Source organism: Melozone crissalis, unplaced genomic scaffold, assembly GCF_028551555.1.
Source record: "Melozone crissalis strain CALT ecotype California unplaced genomic scaffold, PUWL_Pcris_2 ptg000045l_1, whole genome shotgun sequence".
Classification (NCBI taxonomy): domain Eukaryota; kingdom Metazoa; phylum Chordata; class Aves; order Passeriformes; family Passerellidae; genus Melozone; species Melozone crissalis.
Genome location: NW_026535823.1, coordinates 10,983,252 through 11,010,542, shown reverse-complemented (window position 1 = coordinate 11,010,542; position 27,291 = coordinate 10,983,252). Strand labels below are relative to the sequence as shown.

Below are 27,291 nucleotides of genomic sequence, written 5' to 3'. Positions count from 1 at the left end.
CGCGCTGCGATTGGCTGAGAAGCGAGGAGGCGGGGCTATCCTGCCCGGTCCGCGCGGGGATTGGCGGAGCCGTGGGTTTGAACGCGCGAGCGGCGGTTGGCACAGCGCTGCCGTGAGGAGCCGCTGCTCCGCGCCTGTCCGGCCATGGCCGCGGGCTCCGTCGCCGCAGCGGTGCGGGGGGACAGCAGCCCCGCCAGCAAGCCCGGCCGGCGGCGCTGGGCCCCGCGGGGCGGCGAGGAGGAGGACGCGGATGAGGAGCCCGCCGTGCTGGTCCTGAGCTACTTTTCCCGGCCGCCCTTCCTCAGCTTCGGCCGGCTGCGTGTGGGCACCTCCCGCACGCGCCTGCTGGGCATCGACAACCCCAACGAGGATGATGCCGAGGTGGTCATCGAGCGCTTTCCCGCCGCTGCCCGCGGCTTCAGCATCGAGCGCCGCCGCTTCTTTGTGGAGGTACGGGGGGACCCGCCAGGAGACGGGCGGGAGCTCTGGCGGCCGCAGGGCCGGGGCTCGGGAGGAGACGTGGGGCGGCCGCGGGCCCAGAGCTGCGGAGGGCGGTGTGGGCCGCTGTTCGGTTCGGCCCGAGGGCGGCGGCAGCCGGGCATGCCGGGGCCGGGGCTGGGGCCCTCAGGGTAGGGGGGGCTGTCAGCTGTGCAAGGGCGCTGCAACCTGCTCCAATAGAGAGGTGTTTGCTGTGAGGATAAACAATGAAATGAAACGAACTGCTCTTCGGGAATGTTGTTCTAAAGACAGAGAGCTGTCAAAAAGTTTCAGGGCGTATGTTTAGGAGAAGCTGAGGGAAGAGGATGCTGGTTCACTGTTCTGCACGTTCATTAGCTGGCACAACGGAGGGCAAGGCGTGCTTAAAATAGGATTAAACATTTACGATGCTTCAGGAAATGCAAACTGTGGCTAGTCCAATCAATGCCAGTTTTGAAGACGAGCATATATCTACAATTGTCTAGACTGTCCAGAGTGTTTGTGAGAGAGGAAGAAACGCTCTGGACATCTCTTGCACCAATAGGCTTATAAAACCAGTGTGAAGTCTCACTGCAAAGTGCTCGAATGATATGTTCCTCTAGGAATTAATGAATAGAAAGCTTCATTACTTCCTTGATAATTTGCAGTGTCTTACTTTTTGTTGAAAGACTTGTATGTCAAATTTGACTAAAAACATTTACACTTAGGGCTAGCTAAGGTCCTGAGTTAATCAACCTCTGATTATTTGTCCCACCATAATTCTCTCAAAGTTACTCTGGAGGACTTATTTCGTTAATACGTGCAAAAATTATGTAATTTCTTGTTCTCACCTTTACTCGAACCTTCTCCTGTGTGTTATAGTTATGTGTATTCTTTCTTGTTTTCCACTGTAGTTTGATTCAGAAATCCTTTCAGTAAGACAACATTTTTGATAGGGGTTTCTTAAATTTACATGCCAAGGAGGGAAAATTGACATTTAAACATTTAACAATTTTTTATCATTTAATGTTGTCATAATATATATTCTATATACTGCTCATTGTTTGGTTGATTACTTGCTCTTCAGTGTTGCCAAAGTGTACCTAAATGCTAAATATTAATTTTTTTTTTTCCAATAGTCAGGACAAAGAATATTTGTTTCTATCATGTGGACACCATTAGAAGAAGGAAAAATCAGAGAACTGGTGACTTTTGTTGTTAATGATGTTGTAAAACATCAGGCCGTGCTCCTTGGTGCTGCTGAACAGCCCCCGAAGAAAAAGGTGAGTGTGTGTTTATTGTATCTATTCTGTTACTTTGGCATCTCTGATGCAAATATTGCTTTTATCACTAGAAAATTTAGTGAAGGAGGACTATAAAATTATAAGTGATGCTGTGGAAATGATGCTGTGCATTGTCTTCAACTTTTTTTGGCTGGGTTGGAAAGTAGGTACTGATAAACTACAGCTTAAATAATAAAATTGAAACACGACCAAAAAGATGGTTTTCAAGCCTGCAAAAAAGGTATTGTGAGTTTTTGATCAAGAATTCTTTTTATAGTTTTCTTAAAACTATAAAGCTATGGGTATGCTAGTAATGTTTACTTTTACATGTTGAAGAATTTAGAAAGCCAGCACACTAACTTTTATGTATGGTTCTTTTTCAGAAGAGTCTTTGGGAAACATTAAAAAAGAAGAACTCTTCAGGAACATCTGCAATAAAAGCTAAGAAGAGTACTGTAGAAATAAAAAATGTTAATAAAACATTTCAAGTTTCTCAGAAGATGGCTAGACTTAGAAGTCCCCTTCAGTCATGTGAGAATCAGAGCACAGAGCAGAATGGTGCATCCCAGGGAAATGGCTCTCTCGCTGGCTCTGAGAATCAGCTGCCTCCATCTCCCATTGCCCCCGGGCCAGAGGAGCACAGCAATACTGTTCACACACCACTTGCCCTGAGAAGGTCTACTGCATTTGGGGATATTGCTGCCTCTGGAAATAAGGAGCTGTTGCCTGAGACAGACACCTGCTACATCAATAAATGTCTTACTGAGCACAACCAATTGCAACCTGAGAGTGCCTCCAGTTCTGCTGGATTAGCACAATTGCCAATTTCAGATGATGGAAGGGTTCTTAATTTCACACTCTCACCAGTTTCCACTCCAGAACACTCAGCCTCCATGCCTGTTTTAAGTACAAGGAGAATTTTAAGTCCAGATGCTTTTGTAAATGACAATTATCAAGGGGATATTGATGTAATAGAACTGCCTATTTCAATTCTGTCACCTGATCAATTTGTGAAGGACAATTTGTCAAATAAACCATCAAAGACTCCTAAACCTGAGGCAGCATTAATATCATCCACCACAGAGACTTATGTTATTAAGAGATGTCTACCTGCAAAATGGAAAAAAGATGGAGGTGTAGTAACAGACACACATGTTCACATAGAACACGGCTTAAATGAAGTCTCTGTGTTGCATAATGTGAAATCACAGAGATTTGGTTGTGATAAACCCAAGGAAGATCAGTGCAGTTTTCCTTCTGCAGAGGAACTTCAGACTGACAATCCCTCTCAGAGAGAGCGACCAAAGAAGCGTCCAGTTCTTTCTGCCACTGTCATAAAAAGTAAGCGTGGTGCTGCTGAACAAACAAGAACAGAAACACGCCAGCCAAAATCTAAAAAATGCCTTAATAAAGCAATAACAGGATGTGCTGATGTGGTGCCTGGACAAATGGAAGCAGAAAGATCTAAACAGCTGCCAGTCACAGCTCCCATTTCATCTGAAAATAAGTGTCACACTGACAAGGTAAATTCATCTCCTACTGGATCAACTTCTTTGTGTCGTAAGAGGAAGAGTGAAGCATTTGTAGGAAATGGTAAAGTTACAGCTCCAGTGCTTGTGGAAGAAGTGGAGAGAAAAAGAGCTCTTACCTCTAGGATGGACAATCAAACACATACAACTAGAGGACCATCGGCCTTCAAACCCAGCAGTGGAGAGAGAGTAGGGCAGAGGAAGAAAGCTGGTGAGCAGTGTTTCCTTCTTTTACCATTTTCTTAAAGATCCTTTGATTAGGAAATGTATATAGCAAACTAAACTGTGTAGCAACAGCCAGCAATGTTTTATATCTCTGAAATGTGGGCTTTTGCAATTTGTTAGGTATCTATGTTTGAAAAAACTGAAAACTAGGTTGGAGTTTTGGTTATGTAATTGGCTTCAAATTTACTTTATTCCTGTGTAAATTTGTTAAGGACATTAATAGATAAAGTATCTAAAAGCTCTTGAGCAGAGACCTTGTTACATAGATCACATTTTCTGGAAAGATACTGCACAAGATTTGTCACTTGTACATTTACCGTTGTGTTTGCCTCCATTGCTGTTGTCACATATTTTCAAAGTAGTATCATGAAGGTTGGAAAAGATCCCTTGGAACATTGAATCCAACCATTAATTTGGCACCACTGTGTTCACCACTAAACTGTAACCCTAGGTGCCACATCCATGCACCTTTTCAACACTTAAGGGATGGTGATTCCACCCCTTTCCTGGGCAGCCTGTGATAATTCCTAACCACCCTTCCAGTGAAGAAGTTCCTCTGTCTTTTTCATTCTGCCTGCGTTTTACTGTCTGTGATTAGTCAGTCTTGTGTAGTTGTCTCTGCCTTATTGTTTGCCAATAGTTTATTGCTTGGAGATCAGAAAATGCTGACACTTGCATTTCAGTTTATTTTTGGTTTTCTAACTGTTCTAACCCCAAATGTGCTCTGGAATGTGAAAGGAATGAGGGCCTGGGACTTAAAGATGCATTTAATTTGCAAAATTTAACTACCAGGAAAAATTAATCATAGCTTTCAGATCAAAATAGCACATACTGCTTTCTTCAGTTAAGTGATCTGTTCTGTGATCTGGATTTGATTTGGGGCTTTCAGTAGTGCATTCAATGTCAGGCTTTTTAAGATGTGTTGTGTAAAAACAGTGTGCTGAAGTATTGATATGCAGCAGGAAAAGGTGTGTTATCTATCAGGTTATTTCTAATAATCCATCAGGATAAAGCTAGATGGGCTGGACAAGGGCAGCCCAGGATTCAGTTTGCCTTCTGGGCTTTGAGTGCACACTCTTGGCTCATGTCCAGCTTTTCATCCACCAGAACCCCTGATTCTTCCTCTGCAGGGCTTCTCTCTCTGGGTTCTTCTCCTAGTCTGTTGTGTCACCTGCAGATGTGCTCAATCTCTCTGTCATTGATAAAGCATTAAAAAGCACCAGTCCCAAGGCAGGTCCCTGAGGGCCACTGCTCATCACCAGCCTTCACCTGGGCATTACAGCCATGGACCACAACCCTCAGGCTGCAATTCCTTATCAACCCAATGGTACACCCTCCAAATCCACATCTCTCCAATGTGGAGATGAGGATGCCAGGTGGGTCCATGTGGAAGGGTTTACAGAACTCTAGGTAGATGACATCAGCTGGTTTCCCTTGTTGACTGTGTCAGCCACTCCACTACAGAGGACCACCCCACAGGGCAGGGACAATCTGCCCTTAGTAAAGCCATGCTCACTGTCTTCAATCACCTCCTTGTCTTATATGTGCTTCAACATCACTTCCATGAGGATCTGTTCCATGATATTCCCAGGCACAGAAGTGGGGCTCACCAGTTCCCTGCATCCACACACCTTCCTTCCTCCCCTTTTTAAATCATCAGTATCTTTTGAATGGTTCATGGGGAATTACTCTAGTTCTGTAATTTAGAAGTGATACAAACTTCAATATGTTAACTTTCACTGACATATTTGCTGTTGATAATTGTGTGTTAATGCTTGTAGGTTCTTCACTTCAGAAGGCACCTAAAGCTAGCAGGAGAATTAGTAAACCTGTCCCTGGATTGGCCCAGTCCCACCTGACATTTGTGAAACCACTGAAAACAGGTAGGCAGACTCCCGGTGTTTGGTACAACACTGAACAGTGTCACAATTGTACTGCTGGTGTCAGGTAAGACCTAACTGCTTAGAACTGAAATGGAAGATGGTATCTGAAATGAATCAATACCTAAGTGGAACAATGTATGTAACCTTTTGTGATCTGTTTTGACTACTTATAAGAAAATTGGTTGCAGCACATGGTCAGCTAAAAGTAGATGTTACTTTTTTCCAGATTGGCCTATAAATCTAAAAGCTGTATTAGAGCTTTTAGACTTATAAAGCTCCCAGCTTTAACAGATTTAACTGATGGCTATCAGTTAAATGCCTCTTCCATATCTGATAACATTTCAAGGCAACAACAGAATACCGCAGAAGAGAAATTTTCATCCCAACAAGATAAAAATTTTGCAGAGTTAACAATACTAAGTTGATCTAACCAGAAAAATGGTTCTTCCTGGATGTAATCCAGTTCTGTTTGAATTTACCTCACTGCAAATGGCCTGGGTTCTAGGTATCTTGTCTTAGTTCTAGGGCTGTAACAACTCAAGCCATTTTTTGTGGCTGAAGTGTATTAATAATCCCTGATCTGCAAGTCACTGAAGATTTTAACAATTTGCCTTTTTGGCTGTTGTGCTAAATGGAGTGTCAAGCAGTAATCCTTTCCAGAATTAAATGCATATTGGTTATCTAACATTTCAAGAACTGCAAAAACGAAAGTTTTTTGTTGTTTTACTTTTTTTTTTAGTCATCCCTAGGCACCCAATGCCTTTTGCTGCTAAAAACATGTTTTATGATGAACGTTGGAAGGAGAAGCAGCAGCGAGGTTTCACCTGGTGGTTAAATTTTGTACTTACCCCCGATGACTTCAATGTAAAAACAAATACCTCACAAGGTAAGAGTACAATAGTTTTGTCTTCTCATTTTCTCAAGCTTTATGTAATACACTTATTAACAGTAACAAGTAGTAGTACTCATTTCACACTAAACCTTTTCAGAATCATATTGTCATATTTTCCCCCTTCTGATCAGTGTGGATGGCTCACCAGCTCATGGCAAGCTCAGCGCAACACACCCCTGCATGGGGAGGGTGCACTGCACCAAGAATATACTGGAATGTGTGGCTGTGGCACTTCTCAGTGGGTGGTGAGTGGGGAATACCCACCTGCTGGAAAATATTATAGCTGGCACTTTACTAAAAGGATAGCCTGCTTTTTGCTCTGTCCTTGGCTTCATTTGGAAAAACCAAAGATGGAACCATTAATCTTAAAACTGAATTCCTAGCACTGCTCACTTATTTCATGAGTGTTCTTATATTTAATAGTAGACTAGTATTCTCGTACTTGGCAACATATGTATAGTGCAACAGCTGACAGGCTTCCTGAAGGATAAATCATCAGTCAGAATAAAGACAACAAAACTTCAGCTTCAAGAGGAGAAAAAATCAATGAGGTGTGCAAAGCTACCTTTATTTGAGATGTAAGTGCTTGCTCTTTGTGCATGTTTAAACAGTAAATGCAGCTGCTCTTATCCTGGGGGAAGAGACCCATCACAAAAGGAGCCTTCCTAAGGCACCCACGAAGGACGAGGCGTCGCTGAAAGCGTACACAGCCCGGCGCAAGCTGAACCGGCTGCGGCGCGAGGCCTGCCGCCTGTTCACCTGCGAAACCATGGTCAGGGCCATCCAGAGGCTCGAGGGGGAGATCGAGAGCCGGCGCCTGCTGGTCCGCAGGGACAGGCACCTCTGGAAAGACATAGGTAAAGAGACTGACACCCGGAGTGGCAAAAGGGCTATTCACACACTGACTTTTTTAATCTGAAATCGGTTAATAGAAATTTTTGCATTAATCTGAAATGTTTGCAGGATCTAATATTAAAAAATGCTGTCTTGCAGGAGAGAGGCAGAAAGTCCTTAATTGGCTTTTATCTTACAACCCTTTATGGCTGCGTATAGGTCTGGAGGTAAGTTCACTGTGTAAAGTCTATAATCTAAGTTCAAAGGACATTTAGCAATTTTTTTAGTAGAGGTTGTTTTGGGTTTCTTTATATTGTCTATCATACTAATTCAGGTTGGTTCAATTCAGTTACAGCATGATGCATATGTTTTAAATTGCTACAAAATACTTGCTTTAAAAAAGTGATTACCTTATTAAGAAGTAAAATATTTAATCAAGAATGGTGGAAGTTAATTCCATGGCCAATAACACAAAAGCATTTCCTGTCAGTTTCACTTTACTAAACTGGACAAAAATGTGGCCATCTTAAAGAAATTCTTGATTGGTTTCTCAGACATGGATGACCATACATGTTTTGGAATGAAATTAGATCTTCTGAAATTTCCTTTGGCTTTACCTTTCTGGGACTAACTTGAAAACTGTTTGATATTTAGAGATCAATTTCCATTCATTATTTTAGAGATTCAATAATGTATTTTGTTCACAAAATCACATAGTATTTAAGGTAACTTTTAACACTTTTTTCCCTTTCTTTCATATTAGACTATTTATGGAGAACTGATAGCTTTGGAGAGTAACAGTGATGTTATGGGTTTAGCAATATTTATCCTTAACCGCTTGCTGTGGAACCCTGACATTGCAGCTGAATACAGACATCCTGTTGTGCCCCACCTTTACCGGGAAGGTAACAACTGCTTCCAAAACAATTTATTTGTAGCACCTCATTTTTAAACTATCACTTACTGAGTTCTATCATTTCAGGTCATGAAGAAGCTTTGTCAAAATTCACACTGAAAAAATTGCTGCTGTTGGTTTGTTTTCTGGATTGTGCCAAACGGTCCAGGATGATTGACCATGACCCCTGCCTCTTTTGTAAGGATGCAGAGTTCAAGGTGAGAGCTGGGATTTGATGTCTTCCTCCATTGTTGTCCTAAGACTCAGTGTATAATTTTTTTATTGTTTTTAATCTGACAAAAGTTAAAGTTAGGTGACTTGCTATAAATAATTTTTAAAAAACCCACATAATTTTAAGAATTATACAAGGAAATATGAAATGTAATTTGGGAGGTACAAGGGATGAAAATTGTATTCGGATTGACAACTACTGTAGTGTTAAGATTTCTTTTTTTCGTTTGTTTTTACTTTAGGCTAGCAAAGACCTTTTGCTTGCATTTTCCCGGGACTTCCTGAGTGGTGAGGGTGACCTTTCCCGCCATCTGGGTTTCCTAGGACTGCCTGTCAGTCATGTTCAGACTCCACTGGATGAATTTGATTTTGCTGTAACAAACCTGGCTGTGGACTTACAATGTGGCATTCGTCTTGTGTGCGTTGATACAGAATTCTATTGAAATATTTATTTTCTTTTATATCATATTTAATGTGAGCTCATCAGAGGTATTAAACCATGCAATTACCTTTGTTAGGAGAACAGTGGAGCTTCTGACCAAAAACTGGAGTCTTTCAAAACAACTGAGAGTTCCTGCAATCAGTCGGCTACAGAAGATGCATAATGTGGATATTGCTCTCAATGTCCTTAAAGAGCGAGGAGTGCACTTGAAAGATGAAACTGGTAAGGCCTAGAAATCAGGGTTATTGTAAGTGCATCAGATAACTAGTGCACACTTTAATCCCTTGTTTTATTTGATAGGTGCTTCAATTGACTCCAGGGATATTGTGGATAGACACAGGGAACGAACGTTAGCACTGCTGTGGAAAATTGTCTTTGCCTTCCAGGTACTATTCAATTGATTATTTTGTTTGGTTTTTGCTAGTTACAAAGGAGTAATAATGAAAAACACCACTCTTTCAGGACTATTTGATGTCTGTGAAAGCCTCTACTAATCACATTTTAGACTGAAATTATTTGCTTTGTGCATTCAAAGCTCCATGTGAACTTTAGTAAACTGCTAATTATTCCTTAACAATACAGCTTGGATAATGTTTTAACTGTGCTTTTTCTTACACATTCGTTCAGATTTTTGGAAAAAAGTGAGTTTATGCTGTAGAGTAGCAGAATTTATACTCAAAAGTAAAATAATGTTGATTGCAAACTGCAGGTAGACTCTTAATAACTGAAAAGGACATTTTGAGGTTACACTGCTAGGCAATATAAACTCTGAAGCTATAGCTCTTCTGCTTTTCTTACTTTTATCTGAAACTGTTGATGAAGCATCCTTGAAATAAGAATGAAGATTTCTTAGGCATTACTACAATGACATTTCAAAAGTTAGTAGAGGAAGTCAAAATAGTTTTCTTAATTTGTTTTAAGAGTTAACTTGAGTCAGAGGGTATTTTAAAAATAAGTGTCCAACTGACAAATCCAGTTGGAAGGAACATAACATTATGAAAGGCAGAATAGGATAAAAGTTGAGGTGGAATTTCACTAAGTAGTCAGGAATGTAAGTGCAATTAAGTATATGTAAAGCAAGAATATTAAAGACTTCTGACTATTAAAGACTTCTGCCACAGAACTATAACTAAGATAGACAATACAATAAAAGTCAAATGTAATTATTTTCTTTCTTGAGTACTGTTGCACTATTAAGTAGTTAACTTCCTTCAGTTAGTTCTTCTGATGCATGTGTCACAGTTGCATTGCTTTTGATCAGAGAAGTAACTTGAGTGAGTAGTGGCTTTATCCAAGCCCTGTGGCTATGCTGCTTGTTCTCCAACCAGCTCGAGTCCTTCTGGAATCCCTTAAAGGAGGAGGATTGTTACATGGGTTCAGGGGAACTGCAGGCAGGACACTGAAATTTTTGTTTCCTCTGAGAGCACATTGAAATTACACAGGGAATTGCCCTGCTTCTCCCAACTATTAACTAGTGCAGTAACTCTTTTACACAGAACAGTGGAAAGGGTAGATTTAGAGGTTTTTATCTGCCATCTATGCTGGCAAGTCCAGATTATCCACTACTGATTGTGAGACAGGTGCTGCTAAGAAGTGAGTGTAGATTCTCTTTAAAATGCCATGTCTAAAGCACTGTATCTAGCAGCTGTAATGCAGGACATGTCAGACTGTTGAGATGTCCATTTTTTGTTTTTCTTCCTAACAGGTGGATGTTTTTCTGAATGTGGAACATTTAAAAGAAGAAATTGAGTTTTTGAAGAACACACACAAGACAAAAGCACTATTGGGTGCTATGAAGACATCTCAAAATTCTTTTAGAGTACAGCAAGACAGTAGTAACTTCTCATCTCAGACTTACAGTGAAAATGTGAAGCTGCTGATGGCATGGGTTAATGCTGTTTGTAGATTTTACAATATCAAGGTAAATAGTTTTGTGTACACTTCCACAAGTACACCCTGTGCTGTTGTAATCCTTTACAGAGCAGAGTTCTTCAAACCATTAAATATGTAGTAGAAGTCAATGGAAATTATTTGTAAATATTCTTCTGCACTCTGTTTAATCTGATTTGAAGTAACCATTGTTCTGTGAGTTTAGCTGCACCTCTCTTTTTAAACCTGTGAAAAAATTTTCCCCTTCTAATTAGTCTTGTGCATAAAAATACTTTTTAAAAATTGAACATTTTTTGCTGGAATGGGAATTGTTTGTGGAATTTTACTGAGCCTTTTACTAGCTATTTAAAATTTTTTTGTTAGAAAATAATTTGCACTTGGTTACATTTAAAGGTACAAGAGAAGAATTCTATAGCCAGTTTATACCAATTGACTAGTACAAAAAATTCAGGGAATTTGTATTTTATTTAACAGGTGGAAAATTTCACAGTGTGTTTCTCAGATGGCAGAGTATTATGTTATTTGATTCATCACTATCACCCCTGTTACATACCTTTGGAAGCTGTGTGCCAACGAACAACTCAAACTGTAGAATGTTCAAGAACTGTTACAGCGGGACTAAACTCTTCCTCCTCATCTGAGTCTGACACTTCTCTAAATGCTGTGGAAGAAACATTTGATCAAAGTGAGTTATTTGATGTACAGAAGTTCATATTAAATCTATTTCTTTGCACAATTGGATTTGACTAATGTTTTATCTTTACAAAGCTGTAGCTCCTTCAGTCCTATACAAGGAACTTCTGGACAATGAAAAGCAAAACTTCCAGCTGATCAATGCTGCAGTTTCTGATCTAGGCGGGATACCAGCAATGATTCATCACGCAGACATGTCAAATACAATTCCTGATGAGAAGGTAAAAATGCCTTCAGAGTTGGTATAAACGTGTTCTGCCCTCAAGTGAATGTGTCCTGCTCTTTTGTATAGCCTTACAAAAGGCTGCTGTGTTGTGTGTTTCTGCAGGTTGTTATCACCTACCTGTCATTTCTGTGTTCACGGCTCCTCGATCTTCGCCAAGAAACCCGAGCTGCTCGTTTAATTCAGGCTGCTTGGAGGAAGTACAGGCTGAAAAGGGAACTGAAACTCTCTCAGGTACTCTTTGCTTGTGCAATATCCACAGCTTCTACATTAAAAAAAAAGATAATATAAATTCAATAGAAAATACAGTTCTGTTGGACTTATATTGGCATTTAAACTAATGAGTGCCATTTGTATTATAAAAATATGTGGCCTGCTTGGTGGTGTAATCTACTAAACTCCGCTTTTCTTTTAGGCTTCTGAAGTACCTACAGGTGTTTAGAGGCTACTGTTATTTTTTGTGTGTCACCCCTTAAGCTCTTCTCCCGCTATTTCAAAGATAAAATAGTTGCACTGCTTCCTTAAAACTAGAGGAATAGTTAATCCCTATTAATGTCTATAAGATGAGAAGAGAAATTAAACTTCTGCATGGATTTACTATTTTTGTTAAGGAGCCAAGTTTCACCAGTCTTTTGAATTGAATTTCATGAGTTCTTATGTTCTGTATCTTGATTTTGTGATGGTTATACCAGATTTAGTGAAGGTTTTAAAACTATGGCACCTTAAGGTTGTCTGTGTTGTACTGGGTTACATATTGATGTTGAAACAGTATTCGAGTGAAATATTCTGAGAATCTGTGGTGTGGAAAGGGACAGAGGTTCTATTTAGGCTTTTTCATCTCCAGTTTCTTTACTGTATAAAATCTACCCAACCTTAACAATGATGACAAAACTCTCCCTTTACAACTCTTTTGAAATAATAGTAAAGATGCTGGTAGGGAAGAAGGAATCAAAACCAAAACGCTTTAAACATTGCAGGCATTATTTTTATTAATTAATCTTATAATGTATGTATATGTAGTATAATTTTATGAAATTGATGTGGATAGTTATTCAAATAAAAAAATTGAGTGAAAATTCCATAGGTAATATTCAGTGGAAATTTACTCTTTGTAGGAAAGAGACAGAGCTGCTCGGATAATTCAGAAATCTGCAATGAACTTTTTGGCTCACCGGCGCATCCTGAGGAGAGAGAATGCAGCCATTTTCATCCAGAAACACTGGAGAGGATACTTGGCCAGGAGGACTCTCTTCAATCTGAAAAAGGCAAAACTGGAGGAAGCCAGAAATAAATCTGCCACAATCATTCAGGTAATACAACCTAAAGCAAGATTACACAGCAAGGAAACCCCTTGAAACCTCTAAGAAAGAGCCTTGCTAAGGTCCATTTGTGCTGCCTGCAGCAATTAATGCTTTCATGAAATGTAATACTTTTTCAAATTTTTTCCCCCCTCTGCTTTTGAGAGGTTTAGTAAGTTTTTCTCTCTAGGGAGGGATGGTAATGTGCTGTTAAATTAACAATTATTCCTTCTGGGTGAATATTTTGGAGTACCATAGGCATTAAAACACAGGACATTAAACATTAATGTAAGGACTCATGAGATTGTGTTGGTTTTCTTCTTTGCAGCTGCTGAGTATTACTTAAAGAAGCTTTAAAAAGAAAATAAAATTACTCTCCTAGTGTTATGTCACCTGCAGTGGGCACATTCAAAGTGGCAGACATGGCAATGGTAGTTTGGGCAGATAATTCAGTTTCTCAAGATACTTTCAGCACCATTACCCAAAGATAAATATTTCAGTCCTAAGACTTTTCAGACTGGATTTTAAAGAATTGCTGATTTATCAGATTGTGTAAAAGGGAATCTGCTGTTGCTAGAATTGAAAATGCTGAAAAAACATCTAGCTTTTCCTTTTTTTCTTTTTTTAAAATAGATTTCTGGATTTGACTTCCTAGGGATTAAGAGCCAGAGATAAGCTCATTTGGTTAAAGCATGGCACCAATAACACCAAAGTCATGGGTTTGATCCTGGTCTGGGCCATTCAGTCAAGTCTAGGACTCAATCCTTGTTGAGATGGATGTGACTCAACACACCAAATTTCCTGCAGCAATAGCCAATTTCCTTGAGTACAGTTCCCTTTTGTATGGCTTTCAAACACCCTCATGGTTGGTCCTAATTGGCTGAATTTGGTTACACCCAGGTCACTGGCCAATGGCTGCCTGTGTCTGTGCTCATCAGGGATTGGCTTGGTGTCTGTTGTTGGAATTTGAATCTCCTGGTTCTCAGTGCCTTTTCCTAGGTGTGTTTGCTTCTTTGCCCTAAGGGCATAGACTGGTCCAGTTCCAATTACTGTTGTCTATGACTGTGAGGGCTCCAGGACAGCTGTTAGCTGTCACATCTTCCAGCTCCAAATACTCTGTGGTTCTGATAAGTATAGGAGTAAGAAATCCTATAAAGTCTGAAGATGACAGTCCTCATTTATGCTTAACTCAACATACTGTGAATAAAATACTAATTTTTTTTCTTTTTTAACCTGCAGACTTATTGGAGGAGATACTCTGCAAGGAGAAGATACTTACAGCTAAGACACTGTGTTATTTTTGTACAAGCAAGGATAAGGATGGTGAAGTCTGTTGCTGCATATAAACAAATTGTTTGGGCTACTGTGACAATTCAGAGACATCTGCGTGCAGCTAAGTTGGCAAAAATAGATCGACAAAGATACCAAATCCTAAAGTCTTCAGCACTTACTATTCAGTCTGCATTCAGAAGATGGAGAAAATACAAAATTCAGCAGAAAATTAAAGCAGCTTTGGTGATTCAGAGTTATTTCCGAAAATGGCAATCTTCAAAACTGGCTAAGAGAAAGAGGGCTGCCCTTGTCATACAGTCTTGGTACAGGATGCACAGAGACCTGAAGCAGTATCTACATGTTAAGCAAAATGTTATCAAGATTCAGGCTTGGTACAGGAGTCAGCTGGCCAGACGTGTTTACCAGGAGCGCAGAGCAAAAATAGTGACAATTCAGCAGTATTACAGAGCTTACAAACTGGGCAAAGGTGAGAGAGGGTCCTACTTGCAAACGCGTGCAGCAGTGATAGTTCTCCAAGCTGCTTTCAGAGGCATGAAGGCACGAGAGCTGTACAGACAAACAAAAGCAGCGTGTGTTATTCAATCACTGTGGAGAATGAAACGGGAGAAACAAAGATTCCTGCAGTTAAAAAAATCTGTTACTACATTGCAGTCTCACGTGAGAAAATACCAACAAGTAAAAAGATACAAAGAGGTTAAAAATGCTGCTTCTGTAATTCAAACCCGGTATAGGGCACACGTGGCTGCTAAAAAAGCAGCTGCCGCTTTCCAGAGGGTGCGCCTGGCTGCAATTGTTCTCCAGTCTGCCTACAGAGGGATGCAGGCCAGGAGACAGGCTTGTATCCTGAGATCTGTAATCAAAATCCAGTCCACTTTCCGTGCTTATGTTGCCCGGAAGAGATTTAAAACCTTGAGAGAGGCCACGGTGAAGATCCAAGCTCTGGCAAAGATGAGGCAGGTCCGTAAGCGTTACTGTGCGCTGAGGGAAGCAGCGCTTTACGTCCAGCGAAGGTATCGCTCTCGGAGACATGCTCTTCAGTTTAAAGAAGATTACAAGAAATTGAAGAGAGGTTGCATAAGAATTCAGGCTCTAGTTCGAGGCTGTCTTGTCAGGAAACAAATACAAAGGTGGAGGGAGGCTGCAGTATTACTTCAGGCCTGCTACAGAATGAAAAGGGACCGGCAACGGTACTTAAGCATCTGTAGTGCTGCCACTGTCATTCAACAACGTTACCGTGCCTGCAGAAAGACCCGGTGTCACAGGCAGGAGTTCTTGCAAGTTAGAAAAGCAGCTGTGTGCTTACAGGCAGCCTACAGGGGCTATAAAACACGCAAAAAGCTCAAACTTGAATGCAGAGCTGCTATTAAAATTCAGGCTGCTTTTAGAGCTCATGCTGCACGAGTGAAACACAAGGCAATGGTTCAGGCCTCCATTGTGATTCAGAGGTGGTACAGAAATTGTAAGGGTGGTAAGAGGCAAAGACTGAACTTCTTAATGACAAGAGCAGCAGTGCTTTCTTTACAAGCAGCTTTTCGTGGCTGGAGGGTGCAAAAGCAGATTCAAAGACAGCATGTTGCTGCTACTAAGATACAGTCTACCTTCAGAAAATTCATGGCTGTGAAGAAATTCAAGCTTGTGAAGCACGCTGTGCTAACCATCCAAAGGCATTACAGAGCCAAGGTTCTAGGCCAGAGACAACGGCAAGAATACCTTCAGCTGCGAAATGCTGCAGTGTGTGTTCAGGCACTATGGAGGGGGAAAGCTGTGAGAAAAACCATTCAGAAGCAACATCATCTTGCAACAGTTATTCAATCCTATTACAGAATGCACATAAATCAACTAAAATACAAGAAACTAAGACAAGCCACTTTGGTGATTCAGAAATACTACACAGCCTACTGTATGAAAAAAACCCAACGTGCAGTTTATCTAAAAACCCAGGCAGCTGCATTAGTCTTGCAGTCTGCTTACCGTGGGATGAGTGTGAGGAGACAATTGAACAAACTAAACAAAGCTGCTACAATTATACAAGCTGCCTTCAAATCTTACCTGGTCAAGAAGGAATACGAAAGACTTAGATCTGCAGCTGTAGCCGTTCAAAGGCGTTACCGTGCAGTTACTCATGCTAAATGTGAAAGGCAGAGGTATTTGTCTTTAAAAAGAGTCACAGTCCAAGTGCAGGCGATTTACAGAGGTGTAAGAGTGAGGCGACAGGTTCAGTGTATGCACCAAGCAGCTGTTTGTATCCAAGCCACGTTTAAGATGTATTGCATGAGCAGAAAGTATCAGTCAATGCGAATGGCAGCAATAAGAATCCAAAGGCAATACAGAGCATTTTGTTTAGGTAAAGTACAACACAAAGAGTACTTGGAACTAAAGAAGTCTGTTATCATCCTCCAGGCTGCTTGCAGAGGCATGAAAGTCCGACAAGACTTAAAAACTATGCACCAGTCAGCAACAATAATCCAGTCCTATTATCGGATGCACAAACAACAGAGGGATTTCAGAAAGTTGTTGCTTGCAACGAGGCAGATTCAGCAGTGGTTCCGTGCTTGTAAGGAGAGAGATGCACAAGTTCAGAACTACATGATTATAAAAAATGCTGTACTGCACATCCAGGCTGCATTCCGTGGTATGAAAACAAGAAGGCTTATCAGAACCATGAATGAATCGGCTGTGATTATTCAAAGAAGGTTTAGAGCTATCCTTGAAAGAAAACATTTTCTTTCTATTAAGTCAGCTGCCATTGTAATTCAGAGAAAATACAGAGCCACAAAACTAGCAAATATTCAGCGTCAAAAATATCTCTCTCTCCTTAATGCCACTGTTATCATACAGTCTGCTTATAGAGGGTTTGTGGTAAGGAAAAAAATGCAGCAAATGCATCAAGCTGCTACAGTTATTCAAGCAATGGTAAGAATGCATAAAATGTACACTTCTTATCAAGCACTCAGGCTTGCTTCAGTAATCATACAGCAACGTTATCGAGCTTACAGAGAAGGGAAGCGTGAGAGAGAAAAGTACTTAAAACTGTACAATTCTGTTTTACTTCTTCAAGCTGCCTACAGAGGAATGAAAACAAGATGCTTCCTGAAGAGACAACATGAGGCAGCACTTGCAATACAGAGAAACTACCGAATGTATAGGCAGCGCTGTCATTACAGAAGAGTTCAGTGGGCAGCTCAGCTCATACAGAGGAGGTACAGAGCCCACAGGCTGAGGAAAATTGCTGTAGAGCATTACACTTCATTGAAGAAAGCAGCAACTTGTATCCAGAGGGCTTTTCGAGACATGCGAGTGAGAAAACAACAGCGAGAAATGCACCGTGCTGCAACTGTGCTTCAGAAAACCTTCAAAGCCTTCAGAGAACGTCAGAGATACCTCTCCCTTAAAGCAGCTACTCTTGTCTTTCAGAGAAGGTACCGAGCTTTAGTTCTGGCAAGACAGCATGCTTTGGAATACCACTGTCTCCGCAGAGCAGCTATTCACATCCAGGCTGTGTACAGAGGTGTCAGGGTGAGGAGGAGTCTCAAGCACATGCATTCAGCTGCCAGTACAATACAGGCAGCCTACAGAATGCTCAGGGACAGAAGGGCCTATCAGAATATGAGAGTTGCAGCTGTGCTTATACAGAACTACTACCGATGCTATTTGAAAGGAAAGAACCAGCGCGAGATGTATCTGACAATGAAGAATTCCGTTCTTGTTATTCAGGCAGCATACAGGGGCATGAGGGCACAGCAGGAACTGAAACTCCTGCACGGTTCAGCAGTTGTAATACAGTCCAGCTATCGCATGTATGTACAGCGTAGGTGTTACAAACAGCTGTGCTGGGCTGCCACAGTCACGCAGCAGAGGTTCAGAGCCAAAATGGCAAGAGAAGCTGCTATGAGAAATTTTGCAGAAATAAGAAAGGCTGTCATTTGCCTCCAAACTGCTTTTCGTGCTAGGAAAGCCAGGCAGTTGTATAAAGCCAATGTGGCTGCACGGCGCATTCAGTCGTTCCTACGAATGTGCGTGGAGAGGAGACGCTTTCTTGCCCAGAAGTCAGCAGCAGTGACGATCCAGTCCGTGTTCCGAGGCCGGAGAGCCCGGACCCGCTATGCACTGCTCCGGAGCTCAGCAGTGGCTGTTCAGAGGTGGTACCGATCGTGTCTCAGGGCTCGTGCACAGAGAGCACAGTACTTGGCTCAAAGACAAGCCATAGTGGTAATTCAGTGTGCCTTCCGAGCCACGAAAGCAAGAAAAACAGCAAAGCAGCTACGAGCCGCAAGGAAGATTCAGTCTTTTCTTCAGATGGCTCTGCAGCGTAGAAAATACATCCAGCTCAGAGCAGCAGCTGTTACATTGCAATCCTATTACTTAATGCATAAATGTCAGTCACAGTACATGAGCTATAAAAGAGCAGCAGTTGTCCTGCAGCGACACTACCGATCCCACCTGACTGTGAAGCACCAGAGAATGACTTACCTACAAACCCGCAGGAACATTGTCCTTGTGCAGGCCACAGTCAGAGGATACATCCAAAGGAAGAGGTTTCACAAAATGAAAGAAAACACCATTAAAATTCAGGTACTTCTAAATGATTAGTACTGGGATTTGGGTGTTTTGTTTTTCATTTGTAGGTGTTATAAAGATTCTTGAAAACCACAGTAGAATCAGTTTCTGAAGTGTACTACAAGGCAGATGTATAAAGCTTAGTACCACAGCACACACAAATAAGGTTCTTTAAGACAACTGAATTTTACCTCTTAAGTATTAATGGCTTTATGAATGTTTTCTTTGATGGGAATATGAATGAAAGATCTTTTCATGAGAAGGGCACTGGTAGTGGGTATAAAGTGCCATGGATGGCAAAAACCATGATTGCTACATTCCTAAGAACTCAGGTTTAAGAAGCTGTGAGTAAATCAATCATTTTAGTCTTCCTAGGTTCACTAATTGACCCTAGACTAATCAAAGTGCATAACTGACATTTTGAAGAGGAATGTAAGGAGGGAAATTCCCCTAAATCAAGGAAGGGAAATAAATAAACTCTCCATAATGATTTGTGGCCCTTAGAACCCTGATCTAATGGGTATCCCTGCCCATGTTGGGTGGGTTGGAGCTAGATTATCTTTAAAAGTCCGTTCCAACCCAAACCATTCTAGCATTCTATGAGAATGTCTTAGGTTGGTTCTGCTCTGTTTTTGGAGACCACATGCTCTACTTAACAGAAATCAGATGTGCTTTCCTCACCTCCATGTTTTGGGGGGATTGGTAGCTGCTAGTTTTTTTCTCAATGTTTAACTTATACATCCTGAACAATATAAGGATAGTTGCTTTCCTTAAAAGGTAGAAAAAAAGAATTACTTTTGACATTGCAAATATGTTTATTTAATTGTTGTTTTTATAACAAGCCAGTGAGTACAGCTGTGCATAGAAATACACAAACATTCCCAGCCTATATGATGCAAGTGGTGAAATATTCCAAGTTTGTCTTTTTCTTTGAAGGCCTCTTTCCGTGGATTTATTCAGAGACAGAAATATCTTCTGTGCAAATCTTCTGCTGTGTTAATACAGCAGCACTACAGAGCCCATCGGATGCGAAATATTGATCAACACAGATTCCATCAAATGAAAAAAGCTGCCATTACAATTCAGGTAATGATTAAAGTGGTTTTTGTTGAGTGTTTGTTTGGGTTTTTTAATCTTTTGTATTTGTTTCTTTGCAGTATAGTTATTTTTGCAGACTAATATTAAAGAGTGGCATTTGTGGTATTTCCCTGAATATGTTTCATGTGTTTTTGAAAACATCTTCTAGCTGTGAGAACTTAAATATTTGTAGAATTTTAGAGATAGAAATGCCAAAAATTGTTCCTGTTGATGTGATATTTTTCTTTTTAATTTTGTTCATTCCGTTAACACTTCTGAATTTATTTTTTTAATTTTTATTTCTCTAATAGGCCGCATACAGAGGTTATAAAGCCAGGCAGTGGGTTAGCAAAATGAGAGCAGCACGAGTCATCCAAGCCTGGTTCCGAGGTCACAAGGCTCGGAAGGAATACATGTCTGTCCTCAGAGCTACCCTGGTTATCCAGAGGCACTTCAGAGCCAGACAGCTGCAGACTCGGTAATACCCCATCTGAGATGCATCATTCCACTTTTAAAGCTTTTGTTATGTAATTATTTAGTGCTGCACTGCACTCTGTAGAACTCTTCAGGTTCTCAGGTTCTGCCCCTGCAGCATCCTTGTAATGTGTGCACCAATATAACCCTATTGGTGCAGGTGGGGTTGCTCTTTTGCACAAGATTTTTGTTACATTTAATTGTTTTCCTGGAATGGAAGCTCCTTCACAAATTTAATTTTTATACTGGGGCTCTAGTAAGAGTAAGCTTTGATCTCTTTTTCACTTCTCTCTTTTGCAAGAAAAATGTTCTGGATATTGTTAAAATTCCAGCATACAACTTGTAGGTGGAAAAACTATTTCATTTTCATCCACAATGGAATAGTTAAACTGGTTTATGTTTATTTTGCTATGAGATCAGCCTGGTAGCTCATCTGCTTCTGAACTGTCCCATGCCAGTAGCAGTTGGGGATGCTGTTCAGTGATACAAGGTCCTCCCTCAGCATCCCTGCTTTTTAAACATCCCTGTCTATTCCTGTTAATATCCTTTTATGGACCTGTTGCATGTCAGTCTGTCCAATGCCTTTCAAACTGCTGTGTCCCTATCCAGCATCCTTTGGCAGTAAGTTAGGGAAACACCTCCTGTGGGAAACCAGAAAGTGTCTTTGTTTAAAATCAGTCTTTCTGCCAATGCTGCTGGCTATTCCTGTTTTCTGGTGTTACAAGATCTGGTTGAGAACAACTGTGCTTTCCCAATATCTATGTTAATGATTTCATAAACCATCACTGTTTTCTTACTTAAAACTGCATTTCCATGTTAGGTTTTTGCAAATGAAGTCCTGTGCCCTTACCATCCAAAGAGTCTGGAGAGCGACCCGCGCTGCACGAAGGCTCCGGCAGCAATTTCTGGCAACCAGGAGTGCTGCAGTTAAGATCCAGCTGGCATACAGGCAGTACAGGGCCAGGAGACTTCTAAGAGAGGTGTGTTTTCACTTGCACTCTGATGTGTCATGGTTACTTGAAAAGTTTTCAGTGTATTTGAGTGATTTTTGTCATGAATGTGCAGAAGCGTAGAAAAGGTGGAACCTGGGTGAAGATTGTTCAAATCGAAGGTGTTCAATCTCCAAAATATTAAATACCCTTCTTTTGCTTTAAGCAACAGGATTGATTCTTGATTTTGAACAGTTCCAATTGTTGAATTATCCCTCTATATACAGATACCAAAATAAAATGCCAAATTTTCTGCTGGCTTTATTGTTTGCAAAAGATTAAGCCCATATTTTGACCCCATTTATGAAAAGACCTTCCAGACTGTGAAAGTGCGTTTTATATAAACTGCTACTGTATGAGTTTACTTGTACTTCTCATTCCATTTTTGTTCTTATGATGGAAAAAAACCCTAGAACTAAAAATAAATGTATATTGATCCTGACATGAATGAACAAATTTTAATTATCAGTGTATTCTTTTAGTATCTTTTTCAGAAGCACCAGGCTGCATGTCTGATCCAAAGTGCATATAGAGGTTTCAAGGCAAGAAGGAAATTTGTTCAACAAAAAGCTGCTGCTGTAATTATCCAAAAACATCTGCGGGCTTGGCAGGAAGGCAGGCTTCAATTTATGAAATACAATAAGACTAGAAGAGCTGTCATTAAACTGCAAGCATTTATCCGGGGTTATTTAGTCAGGAAAAAGGTTGGTATAATTCAAATTAAAACTTTGCTTTGGATGTAAAGTATCTCTAGAGCTGTTTTACCATTAATTCTGACTGGCAAGGAGAGGAAAAATTGATTTCTTGGTGTTGAAATTAAGTTCTTGTTGGCTGCTTTGAGTGTTGGTTGGGGTCAGAATAGATCACAGTTAGAGCCTTTTCTTACAATTCTTTAGAACTAAAGTAAATTTTCACTGTTGGGTGCTGTTTTAGCTTCTGAGATCTTTGTGGCTTACCTGTAATTGATAATTCTGCACACATAGGCTTGCAGTGAAATTGTTCTCTGCCATGTATTGATAATATTTCTTACAATCACTTCTCTGTCTTACCATTTAAATTAGAGACCTAGTGCTGCAGAGTGGTAGCTTACTTTAGTTCTGAGGTGATTTTCAGTATCTAATAGTGTATTGTTGTGGACTATGTTCTTTATGTGGATATCCAACTACCTCAGAGTATGAAAATTAATAATGTTCCCCATTTTGTTTTCCTTCAACAGATTTCAGAACAGAAACAAAAGAAGAGACTTCTTTATTTTACAGCCGCAGTATATCATCACATCTCAGCAATTAAAATTCAAAGGGCCTTCAGGCTACACCTCACCTTAAAACTTGCACAAACCCAAATCTCATCTGTTCTTATAATACAGGTTGGTCTGATTAAGGCTGAATGATTTGTAATAGTCTGACTTGTTTTCTATGAGCTAAGCTGTATCATTAAGACAATGTAGTTCCTTTACATGTGAAAATAAAGCTAAATTAGGGAGACTGTGATTTGTTAAATAATGCTGCTTATACACACCTGAACAAGTTCTGGAGGATTAAGCATTTTAAAGCTGAGAATGGACAGGAAAGTTTGTTTCCTTCAGACCATCAAGCTTGCTAAAGAAATCTGAGTGCTGTCTTGGCCTATTTCTTTATGTCCTACTGGAAGTAGAAAAGATCAGACATAACAACCTGTAAAGTTTCTGAAATGTAGAGCATCTCCTTACATGAACAATCCCTGGGGATACTGTGATTTATTTGGTTGGATGCTTCTGATCTGCCAGTGATATCAAAGCCTGTGTAGGTTCCAGCATTTCAATGAAACCAGGTTTTACTTATCTAAAAACAATATCAAAATCAGGTCTGTATTGCAACACTACAAAATTGTAAAAATTATTTGCAGGTCTCCAAATTGACCATTAGCTTAGTTCCAGTATGGGAAGCCAGGACTAGATAAATGGAGAGGCTGAAATGGGAGCTCTGAAATAGCTGTTCTCTGGTCATGGCTGCCATGGCAAACTTTGCCCTACTAATTCTCCATTTATAAAAATCTGTTATTTCTCCCCATAAGTTAGATTTTCTCTTTAAGGCAAGAGAAAATGGATGGAAAAGGGGTTTTTTGCTCTGATTTGGCACACCTTATCTCCCTTCTTTGTTTATAGAAGGGAAGAAACAGAGCTGGGAAATGAGAAAAGTGGTTCTCCTTAAAAGCCAACCAAGAGAGAACTCCTAGGGCATAGTAGTGCTGGACAAAAGTGTAAATTGGGAGAGTTACATATTTTATCTTTTGGTCAGACAGTTGGTCTGGATGATCATTGTAGGTTCCTTCTAACTGAAAGCCATTATATCTATCCCCTCCTCTACCCTTCTCTCCTCAGAATGCTTCCCTAGTGTGTCAAGGGAAATATAGGTTGGATATTAGGAAAAGGTTTTTTACAGAAAGGGTGATAAAGTTCTGGAATGGCTGCCTGGGGAGGTGGTGGAGGCACCATCTCTGGATATGTTTAAAACAAGATTGGATGTGGCACTCAGTGCCATGGTCTAGTTGAGGTGTTGGGGCATGGGTTGGACTCAGTGATCTTGAAGGTCTCTGCCAACCTGGTCAACCTCTGAATTCTGTGAATTAGTGGCTCGCAGTTAAGATTTTGTCTTGCATTTTGCAGTCTTGCATTTCAGCTACCCAAGCCCAATCAGAGTCATGGAGGTTATTTATGACTGATGAAGTTTATAGTGCCTATATCTATCAAAGCTCATGTTAAAACACTCACATTTTATCAGCGCTCATTAGGGTGTGAAAAGGGAACCTGAGTAACCAAAAGGGTGTTTTTATTTGGCACAGAGCTGGTTCCGGGCGCGGGCGCAGCGCCGGCGGTTCGTGCGGGACCGCGGCAGGGTGGTGTGGCTGCAGCGCGCCGTGCGAGCCTGGCTGAGCCGCAGGCACCGCGCCGCCGCCGTCATCCAGAGGAGCGCCCGCGCCTTCCTCGCCCGCCGGCGCAGGAGGAGGCTGGCCGTGGGGATAGTGAAATTTCAGGTGAGCGTCTCTTGTGAGGAAATAGCAGCTTTGGGGTTGGTTATTTCTGTCTGCTGTTTTTTTTCCTCATAGGTTTTTGACCAAAGAAAATATCTTTCCTCTTTCCAATGACTTTATCAGTGAAATTACAAGCCAAGTCAGCTGTGATTTAGCCATGAAGGCTGAAGGCAAACAGATCATGTAGGAATACTAAGCAGATAATGTTTGAGATGACTCACTGTGTAGACTGAATGTGCGTGGATTTTTTTGCCTTTTGTCTTGAAAGTCCAGTATTTGAAGATAAAAAGTATAAAGGGGCTTGACAGCTAGCCTGCAAGCAAAGCTGAGTTAATAGAAAAAATAACAATTGATGATTTTCGAGTGTATCCATAGCAAAAAAGAAGACAAAGCCATCAGCATAGAAACTGATCAGAAAAGATACGTGAAAATTTTGGAAAGCTAGACTGTGTGCATAAGTAGATGTGTATACATGTCTTGTTAAATTTCTGTAAAACTTTTACCAATTATATTGACATTAATTGCTTTGCACCAATGAATAGAATAAGTTATTGTGATGTAGTTAATAACTTGAGATCACGTTTTGTTAAGAGTATACAAGGTAAAGAACACACAGATTAAAAAACTTTTTTCTTCTTAGACCCTGATCACATGTGTATGTCACATCCAATCTAATGGTAACAAAAGTTAAACAAATAAACACTTGAGTGTTAATGACTTAAAACTGAATAGCTAAGGTCATTCAATACTTTGTCAGACTTGTGTAAAACTGATTTGGAATGGTGATGAAAGTTCAGTTGTCTTCTCTCCTTTGCCACTTTTTCTCTTTATGGAATTCCCTTTCTGTAGGCATTGTGGAGGGGATATTCTTGGAGAAAGATGACTGACACAGCAAAAACCAGATCTTTAAGGTGCAGTTTAATAAAGGCCAATGAAAAGAGCAGAGAAGAAAATAAGCTGGGCAACAGAACTGCAATTGCAATTGATCACCTTCTAAAATACAAACATCTCTCCTACATTCTTGCAGCACTAAAGCATCTTGGTCAGTATTTTGTTTTATTTTAACTCATGGATTTTCAGAAGGATAAAAACTGGATTTTTTTTCAGCTGAGGAGAGTTCATAATGATATTTAGGCTTTCTGCATGATTATAAAATGTGAATGTTAGAGGGTATAATGGAGGGTTTTCCAGACTAAAATTAGATTATTGATTTAAGAATAATATTTAAATGGTTATGTGGAGAAAGGAACACCTGTATGATTGCTCTAAAATTTTCTGTCAGTCCTAGTAGTGCTATACCTAACATAAGTTTATTATCATTTTTACTAGCAGTATATGTTCTCTGTGATCATTTTGTCTTCTTAATGTTTAGTCTAGAGTATTTAAACTTGCTTTAAAAACACTTTCTTAAATCAATAATTGCAGTTTTTACTTTGCACTTTTAGTTAAAAATGGAGAAATCCTAGTTTGTAATTATTTTGCTTGACGTTCAGAATTTTCTTTTCTCTATTTGTTTTCTTTAATTGTTTTAGAGGTGGCTACCAGGCTGTCCCCACTGTGTTGTGAAAATATGGCCCAGAGCAGAGCAATCTTCAGTGTTTTCCTTCTGATTCGAAGCTGCAACCGGAGTGTTCCGTGCATGGAGGTGATCAGATACTCAGTTCAGGTTCTGCTCAATGTTTCAAAGGTAACTTGAATTTTTTCTTTTGCAGGTTTATAAGCAGTTAGCTACTTTATTGTAGTACTTGTTTATCCACAAAATTTCTCAATAAATCTGGAGCAACAAGAATAGTTCTTTTGAATAAAAATAGGTTCTGAATTTTCACTGTTGTTTTGAAACCAGTTATTTACTTTGTAATATTTATATTAAGGTTTTTGGTGAAAAAACGATTTCATGGCCTCAAGGCATTGCAAGTTATCACAATTTTTTAAATTTGTCTGAAATTCTTCTAATTTATTTATTTATTATAAATATAGAATCAGATTCTATGGGTTTCTAAACAAGGGAGGAAGCACAAAAGGCACCTTTTTATAATCTGTTACAATTGTGTAAATACAGAAGTGATTTGTATTGCTTGGACACCAGTTCATCTACAAATTTATTCTATATATGAGAATATGAGCTTTACTTTTTCCTCTAACCTCTAATTAATAACCTGTAAACTAAGGATGCTTTAAAGATCTGTCTATAGAAGCTCTCTTGTCTCTTTCTCATTTAACAGTATGAAAGAACTACTCGAGCAGTTTATGAAGCTGAAAATTCTGTAGATACTTTACTAGACCTACTGCAAATGTACAGAGGCAAAGCTGGGGACAAAGTTTCAGAGAAAGGAGGAAGCATTTTCACAAAGACCTGTTGTTTGCTGGCCATCCTTTCAAAGGACTCTAAAAGAGCTTTGGTAAGACCTAAATGTTTTGGGTTTAGTGGTTTCATTTAACATACTTTTCTTGCATGTTTTGGTGGTGTTTGAAATTTTTTTTTCTCTCTCGTACCTGTTATGGCTGTGGTATTAATTTCAACTAAACTCTAGTTTAAAAAAAAGCATTTCCAAGAAGGTGAACACACTCATATTTTCTTGATTTAGGCTGCTTTTGGACTTGCAGTATTGACTGTGTGCTGTTTTCCCCTTTCTTTCCTCAGGAAATCCGAGGCATGCCAAGAACTGTTCCTTGCATCCAGAGCCTCTACAAGCTCACGGCTCGGAAACACAGGATGGATGCAGAGAGAACACTTGTGAAGCACAAAACAAACCCCGCCTTAGCTGGGAGCTCCTGTGTTCCAGTAACTCCTCTGAGAATAAAAACAGTTTCAAGGTAAGTGCTTAAAAATTGGTCTTGTATTTCTGCTGTGACATTGAAATATTTTCATGCAAGCCACTGATCTTTTCACAGGATTAAACCAGACTGGGTCTTGAGGAAAGATAACATGCAAGAAGTCGTGGATCCTCTGCAAGCAATTGTGATGGTGATGGACACACTTGGTATTGCCTACTACTGAAATGTAAATGATGTATAGGAAGATATATTTGTACTATATGTATGTAGTAAATGGATAAATGATTTTTTTTAAAAAGCAAATAATGTTAAACTACCATTGGAAATGTTTTTTAAGATTAAC

The 27,291-nt window shown here is 40.1% G+C and overlaps 1 protein-coding gene across 1 annotated transcript; it reads left to right on the top strand.

Annotated features, from left to right (window-relative positions):
- Positions 1-144: 144 nt before the first annotated feature.
- On the top strand, positions 145-27,188 carry ASPM (assembly factor for spindle microtubules). The gene is made up of 29 exons (XM_054285838.1): positions 145-450; positions 1,596-1,739; positions 2,123-3,479; positions 5,275-5,376; positions 6,116-6,262; positions 6,880-7,125; positions 7,262-7,329; positions 7,866-8,007; positions 8,085-8,215; positions 8,471-8,646; positions 8,747-8,892; positions 8,971-9,056; positions 10,376-10,591; positions 11,035-11,245; positions 11,329-11,474; positions 11,582-11,710; positions 12,592-12,786; positions 14,014-18,639; positions 19,561-19,710; positions 20,013-20,179; positions 20,996-21,155; positions 21,659-21,868; positions 22,381-22,530; positions 23,985-24,176; positions 25,023-25,215; positions 25,706-25,860; positions 26,396-26,572; positions 26,815-26,987; positions 27,066-27,188. The coding sequence occupies exons 1-29, from the start codon at positions 145-147 to the stop codon at positions 27,169-27,171; spliced, it is 10,407 nt and encodes a 3,468-aa protein (XP_054141813.1). The 3' UTR covers positions 27,172-27,188.
- The last annotated feature ends 103 nt before the right edge of the window (positions 27,189-27,291 follow it).

What these genes read in the sequence shown, in the direction of transcription:
- ASPM (XM_054285838.1), top strand. Translation starts at nt 145, where the DNA reads ATGGCCGCGGGCTCCGTCGCCGCAGCGGTGCGGGGGGACAGCAGCCCC. An exon ending in GGGAACTGAAACTCTCTCAG is followed by an intron (nt 11,711 to 12,591) that starts GTACTCTTTGCT and finishes TACTCTTTGTAG; the next exon opens with GAAAGAGACAGAGCTGCTCG. An exon ending in TTCTGCTCAATGTTTCAAAG is followed by an intron (nt 25,861 to 26,395) that starts GTAACTTGAATT and finishes CTCATTTAACAG; the next exon opens with TATGAAAGAACTACTCGAGC.